The 16,521-nt window shown below is 42.7% G+C and overlaps 1 protein-coding gene across 1 annotated transcript; it reads left to right on the top strand.

Moving 5' to 3' along the window:
- Nucleotides 1–103: 103 nt before the first annotated feature.
- Nucleotides 104–15,210, top strand: LOC100694249 (dipeptidyl peptidase 9). The gene is made up of 21 exons (XM_005454014.4): nucleotides 104–270; nucleotides 2,465–2,555; nucleotides 3,603–3,847; nucleotides 5,649–5,761; nucleotides 6,933–7,106; nucleotides 7,714–7,882; nucleotides 8,263–8,373; nucleotides 8,563–8,691; nucleotides 8,844–8,905; nucleotides 8,999–9,099; nucleotides 9,209–9,386; nucleotides 9,577–9,736; nucleotides 9,975–10,054; nucleotides 11,154–11,324; nucleotides 11,676–11,811; nucleotides 11,971–12,116; nucleotides 12,394–12,540; nucleotides 12,698–12,850; nucleotides 13,312–13,454; nucleotides 13,699–13,810; nucleotides 13,943–15,210. Exons 2-21 carry the CDS (start codon nucleotides 2,500–2,502, stop codon nucleotides 14,033–14,035), a joined length of 2,679 nt encoding a protein of 892 aa, XP_005454071.1. The 5' UTR covers nucleotides 104–270; nucleotides 2,465–2,499; the 3' UTR covers nucleotides 14,036–15,210.
- The last annotated feature ends 1,311 nt before the right edge of the window (nucleotides 15,211–16,521 follow it).

Raw genomic sequence — 16,521 nt, 5'->3', positions numbered from 1 at the left:
GCAGGTTCAAGTTTGAAATATCGCCCAGTACAAAAGGAAAAATACACGCTGAAAAACACGAAAAACAAACGGATCGAGTATATCCGGGTTAAAGGTAGTAATTTTCTAACGTTGCTCGGGTTTGATTCACAATCTATTTCCGCGTTGCTATCGTATTAGCATCATCTACTGGTGTCTGAAAAGTAGTTAACTCTAATTAATCACGACTTTTCAACACAGACGTCTATTCGACAAAAGGAGATACAACTTCAAGGTCTCCGGGCAGAAAGTGTAAGAAGGAAGCGAGTGGTTATTTTTTTGTTTTGCTTTGTTTCTTACGTTTTCTGTTTTGTGCTCTTCTGGCTTACCCAATAGCTAGCTTGCTAGTTTCTGTTCTGTTTAATGGGTGGCTAACATGTTAGCTCCCAGCAGCGCATCACAGCCAGAGGGAGTTTTATTATTGGATATAATATATATGCATATATAATTATTGGATGGTTAGGCTTTGCAAAGTTTGGCGCTTAGGACACACTCTGCCAGAAGTTTTCTGTTAGCCTGTTATTAGCTTAGACCTTTAAGTTTACTAGCATAAGTGTCAGCCTGGGCAGAAATAGTGACACGTGAGTCGCTGTTTCTAACGCGAATCTGCGTTTTTATGGTGTCAGTGAAACATAAAAATGTACAGATGTAGAGGACACGGATGTCAAAAATGAAACGCGAGGTTGTCACGGTGTCTTTTGTGGAGTCAAATGAGTCTAATCTACATTTAAGCTAGCAGTCAGTAGAAGTTAAATACAGTGACACAACACTTTCTGGATGCCCTAACAGTGTTGGGGAATATTCAGTAATATTTTAGCCTGAGGACTGTAAACGTGTAATTGGTATTTTAAGCAGCTCATAGTCTCCATTTATCAGGCACTAAAGTTTTTTTTTTTTATTTTTACAATATGTAATACATGTTTACATCATCAAGCTATGTTTTTTTTCTTGACTTGGATACACTCACTGGACATTTATTTAGGTACACCGGGCTAGTTGGACTCCCTTTTGCCTTCAAGACTGCCTAAAATCTCTTAGATATTATTGGTCCATACTGACATGACTGTGATTGTCAGCTGCACATCCATGATGCAAATCTTCCACCACATCCCAAAAGCACTCCATTGGAGATCTGTGACTGTGGAGGCCATTTGAGTACGGTGAACTCATGTTCAAGAAACCAATATGAGATAATTAAAAATTTGTGACACAGTGCGTTATCCTGGTACAGCAGGTACACTGATGGACATGCTCAGCGACAGCACTGAGGTAGGCTGTGGTGTTTAAATGATGGTCAAATTGTACCAAGGACCCTAAATGTGCCAAGGAAAAATCTGCCACACCATTAGACTACCATCAGCAAGAGGGGTTGCTACAAGGCATGAAGGATCGATGCTTTCATTCACAATCAAGAATCATCGGACCAGGCAATGTTTTTCAAATATTCTGTTATCCAATTTTGTTGCGCTCGTTTGAATCCGAGCCTCAGTTTCCTGTTCCTAGCTGACAGGAGTGGTAAATGTGTGGTCTTCTGCTGCTGTAGTACTTCTGCTTCAAGGTGTTGTGAATCCAGAAATGCTCTACTGCACTATAACCTTCATGTTTTTTGAGTTCCCGTTGCCTTCCTTTATGAAACAGTCTGGTCCTTCTCCTCTGACCTCTGACACAGAGAACTGCTGCTCACTGGATATCTTCTCTTCTTTAGATCATTCTCTGTTAACCCCCGATTGAGGTTGTGTGGGGATTTTCCACACAGGAGGAAAATCCCAGTAGATCACCAATATCTGAAATAGTCACACCAGCCTGTTTCACACCAGTAACCATGCTATGTTCAGAGTCACTTAAATCCCCTTTCTTCCACATTCTGATGGTCTGAGTTGCTGCCATGTTATTGGCTGATTAGTGTCAACAAGCAGTTTAGCAGGTGTACCTGAAAAGGTGTCCGGTGACTGTATATCATTCCTACTATTCCCAGTGTGGCAAAATCCCTGAAGTTGATTAACTTCTGGAAAAATACTGCAGTGTGTGTTGTACACTATGTTAAGGATCCAGGCTGCAGAACAGCCTACAGTGCTGCAGTAAAATGCGGAGTTGCAGTGTGAAATTTGCCACACTTATGACACAGACGCTGTAGTGTTCGAGTCATGCAGTTGAGTCACACTCGGTGAGGCTTCACATGAGAAATGCTCAGCTGGAATATGGCAAGCTGAAGAACAGCAGCTCCTCCATGAAGAAGTGCAGAGATGTGGGACAAGAGCGGGGAATCAACCCCAGTAACGGTTTCACTGTTCATAGTGTGTGAGCTTAGCTTAGTTTACAGATTGCTGTAGTTTCTGTTTGCTTCTGTTATTAGACTGAGTTAGACGAGCTGTCGCCATGCTGTTGAATTTCTGCAATCTGGAAAGAAAGTTTCCCAGTTTTTATGTTGGTGCCTGGTGTTTTACAGGGTGTCAGGTCTGGTTCAGTCTGGTTGAACAGTTAATGCACAGAGTAAAGAGGCCGAAAATTGAAGACAAAACAGAAGACGGTGCGGTAAGGTAGGTGAAACTTAAAGCTATCTGACTGTCATTTGGTTTGAATTTTCAGCTCATTCAAATCATTTTTTTAACTATTTTCACAGGTTTAATGAACAAAAAGTTTAGAAAAGCTTAAAGCTACTATTAAGATTAACATGTTCATCATTAGAATAGAAGTATTTTCTGATGAATTTAATTAGCTTTGTAGATATTTGATCACAGTCTGAAGTATTGCACAAGCTAAAATACTGACCTGCTGGTGGGGTAAATGCCAGTAAACACCAAAGTCTTTAACATCGATGCTGAATTTCATGCCAATTAATAACAGCATTTGTTGACTTTAAAAGATCTCTTAGAGGATTTATTTCAACTGCTTAAACCATGGGTGTCAAACAAAGGGAAAAATCGGCCTGGCAAAGCGATCCAGTCCAGCCTCCTGGATAGTTTTGGAAGACGTGAAGCAGTCCTTAGTTGTTTAACTTTACTGTAGGTTTTGCAGCTGATTAGGACTTCCCCCATTGCCATTCATGTAATCATCATCACCCAAGTATCACACAGGCTGCTTGGACTTGTGTAATTTGGGCCGTAAAATTACAAAATGATTCAAATCATTCAGGAGGAGTTGGGAAGCATACATGATAAAATCTAGGAGGATCCACATTTTCTGTGTGTGTTCAGGCAGCAGTGCCTTGTGAATGTTTTATTCCACCATGATTCCCCAGATAACCCCGATAAGCTCATCTTCTCTTCTTCTCCTGAATTTTGTCTCTAGCACAAGCGGAGTTATGGTTGTTTAAAGAACGGGCCCGTAGAAATTACATTTATTTTTCTTAGATTAAGATATTTCAGGGATTAAATGCCTAGTTTAATATCTTTATACTAACAGAAAGAGTTTTAGTGATCTGGCCCACTTAAGATCAAAGGCGCCTGTGTAGGGCCCATGATGTAAGGTGAATTTCACATCTGTGGTTTAGAGCGTTTCATATATTTAGAAGCCTAATGGTTTTGTTTTATTTGTGGGCTGAGCGTAGGCAGATCACACTAATCGGTATAAATGTCTGTCGACAGTGTGAGAGCAGCACTGGCAGGCATGACCGGGGTGGACGAGCTCTCAGACAGCACAGAGGTGGTGGAGATGGAGGACGTGAGTTCCACCCAGTTCCAGGTGGAGAAACATACGTGGGATGGCCTGCGGAAGATCATCCACAACAGCCGCAAAAACACCGGCGTGGTTATCAACAAGGCACCGCACGACTTCCAGTTCATCCAGAAAGACGAGAGCAGCCCGCACTCTCACCGCATCTACTACCTTGGTGAGCGGCGGTAACTGAAACCCGAGGTCTCACACATGAATGTCTGAAAAAACATGTCATTTTCCACAAGCGCTGTAAGAAGCCCGAGCTCACAGAGGCATTTTTTAGTGGCCGTGACTTGTTGGCTTGCAGATTCAGTGGCTTCCGTTCAGTCTCTTTGAAAGGTAGCACACGTCTGTGAAAAATCTGTGGATGCAGCTGGTGAGTCAGAGCTGCCAGCCTGCACCTGTTTTCGAGCTCATTTGATTTCCACAGAGCTGCACTGGCTTTAGTGTGTGCTGGAAAAAAAAAATGTGGAACAACATTTTGCATTGTGGACATATTTCTGCTTCTTTTTTTTTTTTCCCCCCTCGTCTTGCAGCTGTAGCACACAGGATTCCTGTAAAATGGCTGCTAGTTTTTGTTGCTCTGAGTTTTACATTTTAATACCTGGCTATAGTAAGCTGTATAATGTTGACTAATTTAGTCAGCTATAACTGCTAACCCTAACTGATGGTTTGGTTGTTTTGTCCGTTATAACCAGTCAGACCCTAACAGTTACCGCCTGGTCTGAACGCTCTTTTTATATTTAGACCTTCACTGTGACCAGAAGTGTGTGGTAGATGTTGATCTCATGCCTGTTTTGTTTTTTTTTGTTTTTTTTTATCTTTGTGGTGTATTTATGCTGGATTGCCCATCATCCTTTAATTGCTGTTTGCCTCCCCTGACTGTCATTTAGCTGAAGTTACATAGTTTTGCTGTAGAGCCTTCCCAAACTGATTTAATAGATTTGTTGTTCAGTCTCAATTATAGCTAGCCGCGCAAAAAACAAACCAAAAACACCTACCTCATGCTTTTAAAATAACTTCTTACCCAAGTATTTATTCTTTCCTTTCTGTGAACTGCATAGTTCGATTATTGGAATATTTTATAGCACACAAATGTGTTGTTTTTGTCAGACATCTGTGATGACAAACATCAGCTGCCATTTTTCTTTTTTTTATGCAGCCACAAGACAGCTGCACACAAAAAGCAAACTGTACTCTTACATGGACAAGCCTTTTTGAAGAGTGATCATGTAAGACAAGACAGTAAGGGTCTTCATTAGTTGTTATTATCCTGTCTCCCTCCCCTCACCTCCAACTGGTCGCAGCAGATGGGGGACCCTCCCTTAGCCTTGTCATGCTGGAGATTTCTTCACTGTTTTAAGGGTGTTTTTCCTTCCCACTGTCGCCAAGTGCTTGCTTAAAGGGGTCATCTGATAGTTTGGGTGTTCTGTCTATTGTTGTAGGGTCTTTACCTTACAATATAAAGTACTTTGAGGTGACTGTTGTTGTGATTTGGTGCTATGTAAATAAAACTGAATTGAATTCAGTCTTAAACCTGTCTCTGTTTAAGACCTTACTGCAGAATTTTGACTGTAAGCTGGTGACGTGTACGTGAACTGATTAGATGGGAGACAACACAATCAGGTCTAAAACCCCATGGAAACCCCTGATTATGGACTTTGGGTTTTCTTTTATTATATTTTTGGGGATTTCTAGCCTTTATTTTGAAGGGCAGTGGAGAGAAAACGGGAAAGAGGCACAGGGGAAGACGTGCTGTGAATGGCCTCAGGGCGGAATTGAACCTGGGCCTTTGCATTAGCCTATGGTACAAGGGTTGCCTACTCATATTGGCACTCTGTGCGGTATGTTCCTCAGTAAGAAGCTTGTGTAAGCCAACACTACAGCTGCGAATGCCGGTCGAACCAGAGCGCGCCTACAACAAGACCAGCTAGCTTTGCTCGGTCTGATGCCTTCTGTTTTATGTTTCCTCAAAGGAATGCCTTACGCCAGCAGGGAAAATGCGTTACTCTACTCAGACATTCCCAAGAAGATCCGCAAAGATGCACTGTTGGTTTTGTCCTGGAAACCAATGCTGGATCACTTTCAGGTGAGGAACAATTTTTAGTCCTCATCTTTCTGTCCAATCGGATGTTTTGACATTCGTTTCAGACGTGTTTTTGTGTATCGTCATATGAACAGTGCATTTATTTAATAACGTTGGCAGTCTTTAACTAAATACAAAACACTGTTGAGCAGAATGAAGTAGAAGATGCAAAAGAGGCAAAAGGTAATGTCCCCAAATGAGGATGCAGGGTTGCAGGAGGTTAAAGGGGCTTACTGATTTTCTGCCCTTTATTTACAGTGATGATTTTAAACTTTGTACTTGATAAAACGTTTAAGAATTACAGGTGAATTTATATAAAAATATTTCTTGAAAGTTGAAAGCAAAGACTTTCTTACCTCATAAACATCATTAACTTGTATAAAACTTTACAATGTGAATGCATGGAAGCTCCATGTCGCGCTCAAGTCAAGCACCAACCAGGTGAATCCACTGATCCGCTGGGTTTGACCGTGCACCTTCTCAGTTAGCAGCGAGTGCAGCCAGAAAGCAGAGGGATGGTAACTGGTGTCACAGGGCCAACTACAACTGAGGGACTGTGCAGCAGAATTTACATTTGATTAAAAAAACGGTCATAATATAATGAATGAGTCTGACTACAGCTGTATGTTGTTGTTGTCAGCTGAGGGAATGCTGGATGGAACGGTCTCTTTATCAGACGGCGTCTGGTCTGAGAGGCTGTGTAAAGGACCTGTGAAATATTAATGTGATGTGTTTTTAATTTCCCCTGAATAAAACTATAGACCTGGAAATGTGTTTGATATTTCCCCTTTAGGACTATTTAATTATTTAGAGGTTTATTGTGAGCCATTTCCTAAATAATTGCACTTCTCCTTATGGAGCTTAAAACTGCTGTTGTAAATCTTCTCCTGAAGACAAATTAACTCGAACACTCAGGTCACATGAGACCACATGATTGATGTTAATTGCTATCCAGCTGGTCTGCGCTGATTTCACAAACAAAGCGTGCTCCTGCTGAAGCGAGAGAACAGCTTTTATTTCCTGGTCCGCAGAGATGCTCTCTGTAATTTAGGAATTTGGTCATGTTTTGTTTGTTTGTTTTTGTTTTTCCACGCCGTGAACGAACTGTCTTTGACCTTGACTTTGGTCGCCCTCACCGTCACGTTGTGCGTTCTCTTGTCACTCCTGACCTCAGGCCAGCCCTCACCATGGAGGCTTCTCTCGGGAGGAAGAGCTGCTGCGAGAGAGGAAGCGTTTGGGGGTGTCTGGCATCACCTCCTATGACTACCACCGACCCAGCGGCCTCTTCCTGTTCCAGGCCAACAGCAGCCTGTACTACTGCCGTGATGGTGGGAACAGCAGCTTCATTGTGAGTTAAAGGCCAGTTAAGTAAGACTGTCACTGCTGCAGAGCACAGGCTGAAAATTACAGACCCAATGAGGCTAGTTGGCAAGGACGTCTGATTTTTGTGCATCACTAAATATAAAAAGTTGCAGTCTCCCTTCACTCCACGTATTTTGAAGTTTTCTCCATCCACCTCAACCCTGTAGCAGAGATCAGAATAAATCCATGATAATAGACAGATCAATACTTTACTTTTCCCCAAGCGGAAATTCAAATATCCAGCATCTTTATTTAAAAAAACCCCAAACATCTCTCTGGCCAAAAATACAAAATCATGTAATTAAATAATGTTAGTAATAGTGATAAAAATACAATATAAACAGGAAAAAAGTCCTATTCCAGTGGCGACAAGTTGAGATGTGCCCATCTCCACCACAGTCTTAAGTAAGTCCAACCTCCAGCTTTACCGCCGACACACAGCAGCATAAAAGAAAGCACTGGCCACCACAGTGTGATTAAAATATATGCAGCATCTCCTCACAAACACACCAAATGACCTCAGCTGCCGCAGGAAGAAGAGGCGGCTCTGCATCTTATAATTAATGTTTTGTTTTCCTTTTTTTTTTTTCCAGACTTCTCCGATGAATCCCACAGAGATTACGAGCCAGAATTCAGGCACACGTATGGACCCCAAGATCTGCCCCGGTGACCCCAGCTTCATCGGGTTCATCAACAACAATGACATTTGGGTGACTAGTATTGAGACAGGGGAAGAGAAGAGACTCACCTTCTGCCACAAAGGTGTGAACTGCGACTGTGACATTTATCAACTTCCCTTCAACTTTTTCCTTTCTTGTAGTTGAAATTCCCTTACACCAACTAAATAGACTCAAAAGGATCTTTAATTCATCCTTTTCTCCATCTTTCTTTGGTCACGATGTTTATGGTATGTTTGGGGCTGTGAGACAGTCGTTTATATTAGTTATTAAATCAAGTCATTGTTAGTTGTGGTGCATGAAGCCAGTGATGGCACCAGATATTTACAGAAGCTTAACAGGGACTGTTCAAGTCAGCCACAGCACCGTAAACTTAAACTGGAGGTCAAACCCTGGCAGGGATGGCACAGGTTGCTTAATGTAAGCTCACTCTCGTGTTTCGTCTCTCGTGTGTTTTTATTGTAGGTATCGATAACCCCAAAGAGGATCCTAAATCTGCCGGCGTAGCCACTTTTGTCACCCAGGAAGAGTTTGATCGCTTCACTGGATACTGGTGGTGTCCAGCTGCTTGTGAAGGTGAGTACATTGATTTTGTAGTTATCATTCATTAGAAAATGACTCACGATATTTATTAATACAGTTTTTGTGAGACCAGTCGCTTCTTCATGAAATCATTTCTACGAGGTTTCATGTTCGGTTTCTTCCAAAGACTTTTAAATAATCCTCACAGCTGCTTACTTTTCTGGCTGTTTCTCATTGGTTTAGAGGCAGACGGCGGGAAAACTCTACAGATTCTCTATGAGGAGGTGGATGAGTCTGAGGTAGAGATCATCCACGTCCCGTCTCCGGCTCTGGAAGAGCGCAAGACAGATGTCTACAGATACCCACACGCAGGTATCAGATTAGCAGAAACCTGCACAAAAGTTCTACATATAGTTCTACATAGCTTAACTCCTAATGCTGGGTGTAGGTTGTGTTTATACATGTGCTCATGTAAAATGTTTGCTTATATTTCAGTAGATAAATCAGTTTACTTTCTTTTTCAGGCAGCAAAAATCCTGATATCACCCTCAAAATAGCAGAAATACGAACAGACAGTCAAGGCAGAGTAAGTGCTCATTCAGAGTTCAGTGAGTTCCCCCCCCCACAGTGAATGCAGCACTGATGTGAGCTGGTCTGATTGGTGTTTTTCTCTCTTCAGATTGTCAGCACACAGGAAAAGGAGCTACCTGTTCCCTTCACCAGCCTGTTCCCACGTGCAGAGTACATTACCAGAGCCGGATGGACCAAAGACGGCAGATAGTAAGCCAGAAAATAATAAATAGTTAAAAACAGGAAGCCCAGAAGTAAACTTGTCAGTATAGGGCACATGTTCTTGTTGCATCACAGCTCTCCTGTGTTTGTGTGTCAGCGCGTGGGCGGTGATGATGGACCGACGGCAGCAGAATCTCCAGCTGGTCCTGCTGCCTCCTGAACTCTTCATCCCAGCGCATCAGGACGAAGCCAAAAGACGGGAGAGCCTGGAGGCCCTCGGAGACTCGGTCCACCCTTTCATCATTTACCAAGAGACCAGTGACATCTGGATCAACGTGAGCACCAGCAGCACGTCTTTAGCGAGCCTGGTTGTTTCTCAGATTAGTTTCCCCTCATGTCTCAATCAGCCTGAGTGTCACAGAGGCAGATGTTTGCTGTGAAGTTTACAATTAAGGCTTGATTACTTTAAATATAATCCTACTCTGGACTTGGATTAAAAGCATTTTGTTTGCCTTTCCTACTCAGGTCCATGACATCTTCCATCCTTTCATTCAAACCAGTGATGATGAGATCACCTTCATCACAGTAAACGAGTCCAAAACTGGCTTCTGCCACCTGTATAAGATCACCTCAGTGTTACAGCGGGGCAGCTATCACTGGGCCAAAGGCTTCACACACTCTGAAGGTAACACCATGTGGAGACACACACACTAACTCATCTGTACTGTTCATGCAGTACATCTTTGACATGGTTTTAAGTGAGATTTATTTATTTTATGAACAATTCTGTATTCTGGGTTTTTAATGTAGTTTTACTGTGCTCTGTGAATTTTGTTTGATGTCTTTTGTTAAATTTTGACGACTGCTGTTGCTGTTGAGCCACTCACACGACCTGCGTGACACATTTGCTCCTCTGTCATCAGATGATTTCAAGTGTCCAGTCAAAGAGGAGGTGATGGTGACCAGCGGGGAGTGGGAGGTGCTGGCCAATCATGGCGCAAAGGTAAAGCCCAACCCCTGTACATGGGTTCCCACATTCACAGCAGCCACTTAAAACTATAGTTTTATACAAAATGACTTCTCCTGAGTACATGGAGTAGGGGTAGGCGATGTAGTGTCACTATTATATATTAATGTGATATATATTCAATAATATAGAATAAAAATACTGAAGGTTTTATTGGCGCTCGCAGGCAGGATTTATAAGTGTAAGTAAATGAAGGGCATTTTCCTTCTTTTCAATGAGCTGCTGTCATTGACGACACAGCCTATTTTGAAACAAGGTGCCAGCAGCATTAGTGTAACAGTAGTGACACAGCACAAGTCAAATGTAAGCACATAATAGGTCGGTTAATTAAGCGCTGTGAGCGGAGTTGGTTGTCTTTATGTTTTGTTGCTCCTGTAACTCTTATGTCGCATCTTCTTCTTCTACTTCTGCTGCTCTCTGCTCCGTTTCGGGGTCGCCAGAGTGGATCATCTTCCTCCATCTCATCCTAACCCTAGCATTCTCCTGCGTCACACCACTGATACACCAAACCTCTGTCTGTTCTTCCTATTTTCCTCCGGCCTGGCAGCTCCATTATCAACATCTTCTGTCTAATAGATCCACTCTCTCTGCACACGTACAAAGCCCTTGCCAACCTTGCCTCTCCTGTTTGTCTCCAAAATCACCCCCTGATCGAGCTGAGCCAATTTACTCATTTCTAATCTTGTCCATCCTGGTCACTCCGAACACAAATCCTCTTGTCTTCTTGTCAGCGGCACCGTCTCCAAACCTCGTAAACCTTCCCTTTCACTCTTTCTCTTCCTTCTGTCACCTCGGCACTCGGGCCTGCTCCATCCTGCCCGTGCTCTCTTCCTCACCTCTCTTGTACTGTAGCATCAGCATGTATCTGAATATGAAGAGAATAATATTTCTACATTTTGCTTAAAAAAGACGACTAATAACACACAGACTCACAGAAGATGCAGATTAGAACAACCTAATAAAGGAGTTACATACTTACTGTTCGATGTCATAGCTCAGCCGTCTTTTTGTTTGTGTGTAAACAAAATGCCCCAACAGTGTTTTTGTTTGTTTTCTTTTTTTCTTGTTTGTGCAGCGTTCATCCAGCCCTCAGATTTGGGTGGATGAGGCAGCCAAGCTGGTTTACTTTCAGGGAACCAAAGACTCTCCTCTGGAGCACCACCTCTACGTGGTGAGCTACGACTCGCCCGGTGAAATCGTCCGACTCACCAAACCTGGCTTCTCCCACAGCTGCTCTGTGAGCCAGGTACCTGAATACACACTCGTGTACCTCGTTAAATCTCCTCTGACCTTTCTACACCTGTCACCTTATTTTACTTTTTTAAAATCTAAGAGTAAGCAGTTACTGTCTCATTGTTCCTTTTTCACTGTTTTTGTAGAAATTTTAACAAATTATGTATCACCTGCTTTTTCCTGTTTTATCATTTGAATAGCTCTCTTATGTGAGCGAGGCTTTAACAATATTCAGTAGTTGTAATACACATGAGAGAGCCTGACCCAATGCAGTAAACGTCACATTCAGATATCTGTTTGAAGTGTTTGTGTACACCTTGGCGATGCTTTCTAACTCTGTCTCGTCTGTTTTTTTTCCACACAGACCTTCGACATGTTTATCAGCCATTACAGCAGCCTGACCACTGCGCCATGTGTCCACATTTACAAGCTGAATGGCTCAGACAGCGACCCTCTGCACAAAGAGCCCCAGTTTTGGGCGAGCATGATGGAATCTTCTGGTACTGAATTCCCCTTAAAATCAAACAGATTTTTACATTTTTATCAGATGGTTTGACACTCTTGCCTCCCTGTTTGTTTAGTTTTCCTGTTCTGTTCATTAAAGATGGACAACAACTTAAAGATTTTGTTTTTTTGTTTTTTGTTTTTGTCGTCTCCAGCTTTCCCACTTGACGGCACACCTCCAGAGATCTTTAGCTTCACCGGCAAGTCGGGTTTCGAGCTGTACGGCATGCTGTACAAACCGGAGAAGCTAGTCCCCGGGAGGAAGCACCCCACTGTCGTCTTTGTCTATGGTGGTCCTCAGGTTCGCTCTCCCACTCCCACCCCATTCATAGGGCCAGATTTACTAAACGGGTCAAAATGGTGTGTGAGTGCAGTTAGCAGTAAACTGCCTGTTGCAGATGCTAGTAAATCAGTTTGCATGCTTCATTTATATGACCTGATCCATAATTTCTTTTCAACATTAACAAAGGAACTCCACAAAAATGCACACAATGTATCCAGAAAGTATTCACAGCACTTCATTTGTCCCACATTTTGTCATGTCACAGTGACATAAACATAAGTTTATTTTCTTCCAGGTGCAATTAGTAAACAATTCTTATAAAGGGGTGAAGTACCTGCGGCTGAGCACGCTGGCCTCTTTGGGCTACGTTGTGCTGGTTATCGATGGGCGAGGCTCCTGCCAGCGAGGCCTCAAGTTTGAAGGAGCTGTGAAGGACAGAATGGTAAATGTCACTAGACGAACATGTATGGGTTAAAGATGAAGATGCTCTCTCCTAACTCTCATAGGTTTCCTAAAATTCAGGAACACATTAGCCTCTTTTCTTTGTTTTGTTCTGTAGGAACAAAGAAGCAGAGTTAAATCTTTTCTCCTCTGTCCAGGGTCAGGTGGAGATTGAAGACCAGGTGGAGGGTTTGCACTACATCGCAGACAAGTACAAGTTTGTAGACCTGAGTCGCGTCGCCATCCACGGCTGGTCGTACGGCGGCTTCCTGTCCCTCATGGGCCTCATCCACAAACCCGATGTCTTTAAGGTAAAAAAATAAATAAAATAATTACTGTCAGATTTAGATCAGCCAACAAGCCGAAAACTAGAAGTTTGATGTGTCAGATTAGTTTTTCCTCTTTGCTCCGGGAAACAGAAATACCCATTAAAAAATCTAAACACACATTTGTAATACTCTCTCTTTGTTGTTTAAATGGCATAATATGTCTCCATCACCTGATAAATAACTCTTTTTGAAGCCTTAGGAGTAAATTATTCGTTCCATCAGATACATTTACCGTATCTTTTCTAAGGATGTGAGCGTTACAAAAATAAAAAAGCTGTATGGATGTTGATAATCCTGCTGCTTTAGGCGTTTCTATAATTAGTGTGATTGCACGAGTTGAACGAGTGATTGCCGTCTCTGTTAGAGAACAGACCTGGAACTTCACTTTCAGTGAAAGGCAGAAATGATGACGCCGTCTCCTGTGTGATCTCTTTGTTGGTTAGGTTGCTATCGCGGGCGCTCCGGTGACGTTGTGGATGGCCTATGACACCGGCTACACGGAGCGATATTTGGACACCCCTGAAAAAAACCAGAGGGGATACGAAGCTTGTTCTGTCGCCCTGCACGTCGACAAGCTTCCCAATGAGTGAGAAACAGTTACTGCTTTAGTGCATTTATGACACATTATTATTCAGTTATTGCATGTTGCTGCATCCATCAGGCAGCTGAGACTATAATGCACTATTACCTCTGGCAGTACTATATGATACTTTGAGTTATCCATAAAATTCCTTATGAAGCAGCACAGGAAGAGACTTTGCTCTTTGGTGTTTTTCTCCGAGTGGTGCAACACATAAGTGTTTTATATGCCCTCTTTGTGATTAAAACAGGCCCAACAGGTTGCTGATCCTGCATGGATTCTTAGACGAGAACGTGCACTTTTTCCACACTAACTTCCTCGTGTCTCAACTCATCCGAGCAGGGAAACCATACAGCCTGCAGGTATGGCCGTTGACTGATGTCTCGCGGGGTTCAAACTGAAACCTGCGCACTGTTTAACCATGAGACCAGCAAGTTTGAAGAAGCAGCAGCTTTGAAACGAACACACTTGTTTGTGGTTTCTGTTTTTTCCAGGTTTACCCCAACGAGCGACACAGCATCAGATGTCCAGAGTCTGGAGAGCATTATGAGATTACACTGCTGCACTTCCTCCAGCAGAACCTCTGATAAGCCTTTTGACGCAGCAACCTTCCCTCCTCGCTTCCTGTCCTTCCTCCCCTTGTCTCCTCTTTCACATTCCTACATTTGTCCAACTCCGCGTCGCCTCCTAGATTTTTATAATCTGTTGAATGCAAGCTATGCCAAATCTCATCACACCTTGACAGCTGTCTGTCTTAAAGGCGCTTCAGCATTTTAGCATCAATAAATCATTACAGGGATCATATGCAGATGTCAGTACAATGGGCAGGTACTGCCCAGCACTGAGGAGGAGACCTCTTGTAGCCTTCAGGCTGTCGGAGGCTTTGGGGAGAGAACCGATCGGTTGCTTTGAGCCACAAAACAAGCAGGGGGCGCTATTTGCCAGAAAGAACTGTAGCTTTCTGAGTTTGTAGTCACAGTGGAGCGAGAAAGAGTGTAACAGTAATGATGATTGATGCTGAACATGCTGCACCAACACAATCAATTCATCAGCAATGCAAAAAGTGCATAAATGGACCTGCAGTGCCCAGTTTTTGAACCTGGTTTGTCTATTCTTTTTCTTTTTGGTGCCATTTTTTTTTTTAAAGTTCTGCTTTTCTGGGTATCAACTGACAGAGATATCACTTTCCCCCCTGTGAATAAACAGTCATGTGAAGCTAGTAAATGTAAAGCTCTGAAAGAGCAAACAAAACAGCGCTTAACCCTCCTTGTCACACGCTTTGTAGTCTTTTTGTGCTTTGAGATTTCTTTCTCATGTGCTGTCAAAGATGATTTTTATGTGGCATGCCAAGCCAAATGCCACATTTTTATTGTGTATTAATAAAATTTATACTTTTATTGTTATCTAATCATTCATAATGGGAATGCGTAGCGACCCGTCGCTGCTTCCCTCAGTCACGTGCTTTAACTTTTCTCGGGAGCTTCTTTTCCTTCTGCTGCTGAGGACTTTTGCACAGTACGTGTTTGCCTTGGTGCCGACAAGCTGACCTGCATGATGTTTGGCAGAGCCGTTGGCAATCTGAGGTGCCTTGCAAGAGTTTAAGAGCGCCCGCTCACATCATGCATATCAGGGAACCTGTTAGAGTACCTCAAGTGTCTGATGAACATCTGTAAGATGAGCTGCCATGACATGGTATCTGTACATGGTTAAATGTACTCTCAGATATTGAAGAAATAAACAGAAGTGAACAATCTTTTCCAAACTCACCGGATTAAATGTGTTTTTAAAGGCGTTTCGTTGATGGTTTAGTGGCCGATTAATCAGATAAAGCTGCAAAATGGAATTTATAGAATATACTCGTGTAAAAGTCTCGGTTAAAAACAGCTCCAGCAGTCGCCACTTAAAGTGCTGCTGAAATAATTTTTGCTGGCTGTGAGTGATTACGAGATCTGCCCAGCTTTCATCAGGTGCATGGGCAGAACCTCAACACTCCCACAGTTACACACACAGACACAGGAGCTGCCTCAGTCATCCTATTATACTCTGATCAGTGTGGCTAACAGCTGTCAACAACACACTCGTATCCACACCTACGTTAGGACTCGCTTTCAACCAGAGCACCACCGTGACACGCCACAGCACGATTTTAACCATATTGTTTTAAAAAAAGTCATCACACATACAAAGCAGAGTGAATATTATTTAAGGCCGTTCATTATTAAACTTGGGAAGCAATTATTAAAATGGACTAAAAACACTTCACACTGTAACTTAAACAGTGCATTGGGTATTTTCAGTAAACTAAATGTGTTCATGAAGACCTAATGCAGGACAGCTTCATTATTACAGAACTGCAGAGTGATTTAGATACTTTCCAATTCTGTAATAATTAGATAATACTCAGATAAGAAAAAATAAACCTTTAAAAGTTCATTGTTCATTCCCCCAGGTGACAGGATTGTCAATATTAACTCACTGGCCACTTTATAAGGGATGCCTATTACTGCAAATATCTAATCAGCCAGTCACATGGCATCAACCTAATCCATTTAGGCATGTAGGTGTGGTCAAGGCGACCCACTGATGTTCAAAGTGAGCATCAGAACAGTGACTTTAAGTGATTTTGCACACGGTTGTTGGTGCTTGGTCTGAGTATTACTCAACCTTCTCTGGGGTTTACAAAAAAAATGGCCTGAAAAGGAGCAAAACATCGAGTGAGCAGCAGTTCTCTGGGTGAAAATATCTTGTTGCTTTGATATCAGAGGTAAGAGGAGAATAGCCAGACTGCTGCGAGCTGATATGAAGGGAACAGTGACTCCAGATAACCACTTGTTACTGGGAAGGTATGCAGATGAGCACCTCTGGATGCACGTGTCTGACACGTGCTGAAGCTAGTGGGCTACAGGAAACTGGGGCTATGGGTCACAAAAACTGGACAACAAAGGATTGACGAAATGTTGCCTGGTCTGACATTTGGCTGCTGGTCACAATTTGCACTAAACAGCATGAAAACATGGATCCATCCCACCTTGTATCAGCGGTTCAGGCTGCTGCTGCTGTAATGGTGAGGAGA

This window comes from Oreochromis niloticus, linkage group LG15, assembly GCF_001858045.2.
Source record: "Oreochromis niloticus isolate F11D_XX linkage group LG15, O_niloticus_UMD_NMBU, whole genome shotgun sequence".
Taxonomy (NCBI): domain Eukaryota; kingdom Metazoa; phylum Chordata; class Actinopteri; order Cichliformes; family Cichlidae; genus Oreochromis; species Oreochromis niloticus.
Note: the sequence above shows the minus strand (reverse complement) of the source record. Positions and strands in the feature narration are given on the sequence as shown.

What these genes read in the sequence shown, in the direction of transcription:
- LOC100694249 (XM_005454014.4), top strand. Translation starts at nt 2,500, where the DNA reads ATGCACAGAGTAAAGAGGCCGAAAATTGAAGACAAAACAGAAGACGGT. An exon ending in GAGCATGATGGAATCTTCTG is followed by an intron (nt 11,812 to 11,970) that starts GTACTGAATTCC and finishes TGTCGTCTCCAG; the next exon opens with CTTTCCCACTTGACGGCACA. An exon ending in TTGTCTATGGTGGTCCTCAG is followed by an intron (nt 12,117 to 12,393) that starts GTTCGCTCTCCC and finishes ATTTTCTTCCAG; the next exon opens with GTGCAATTAGTAAACAATTC.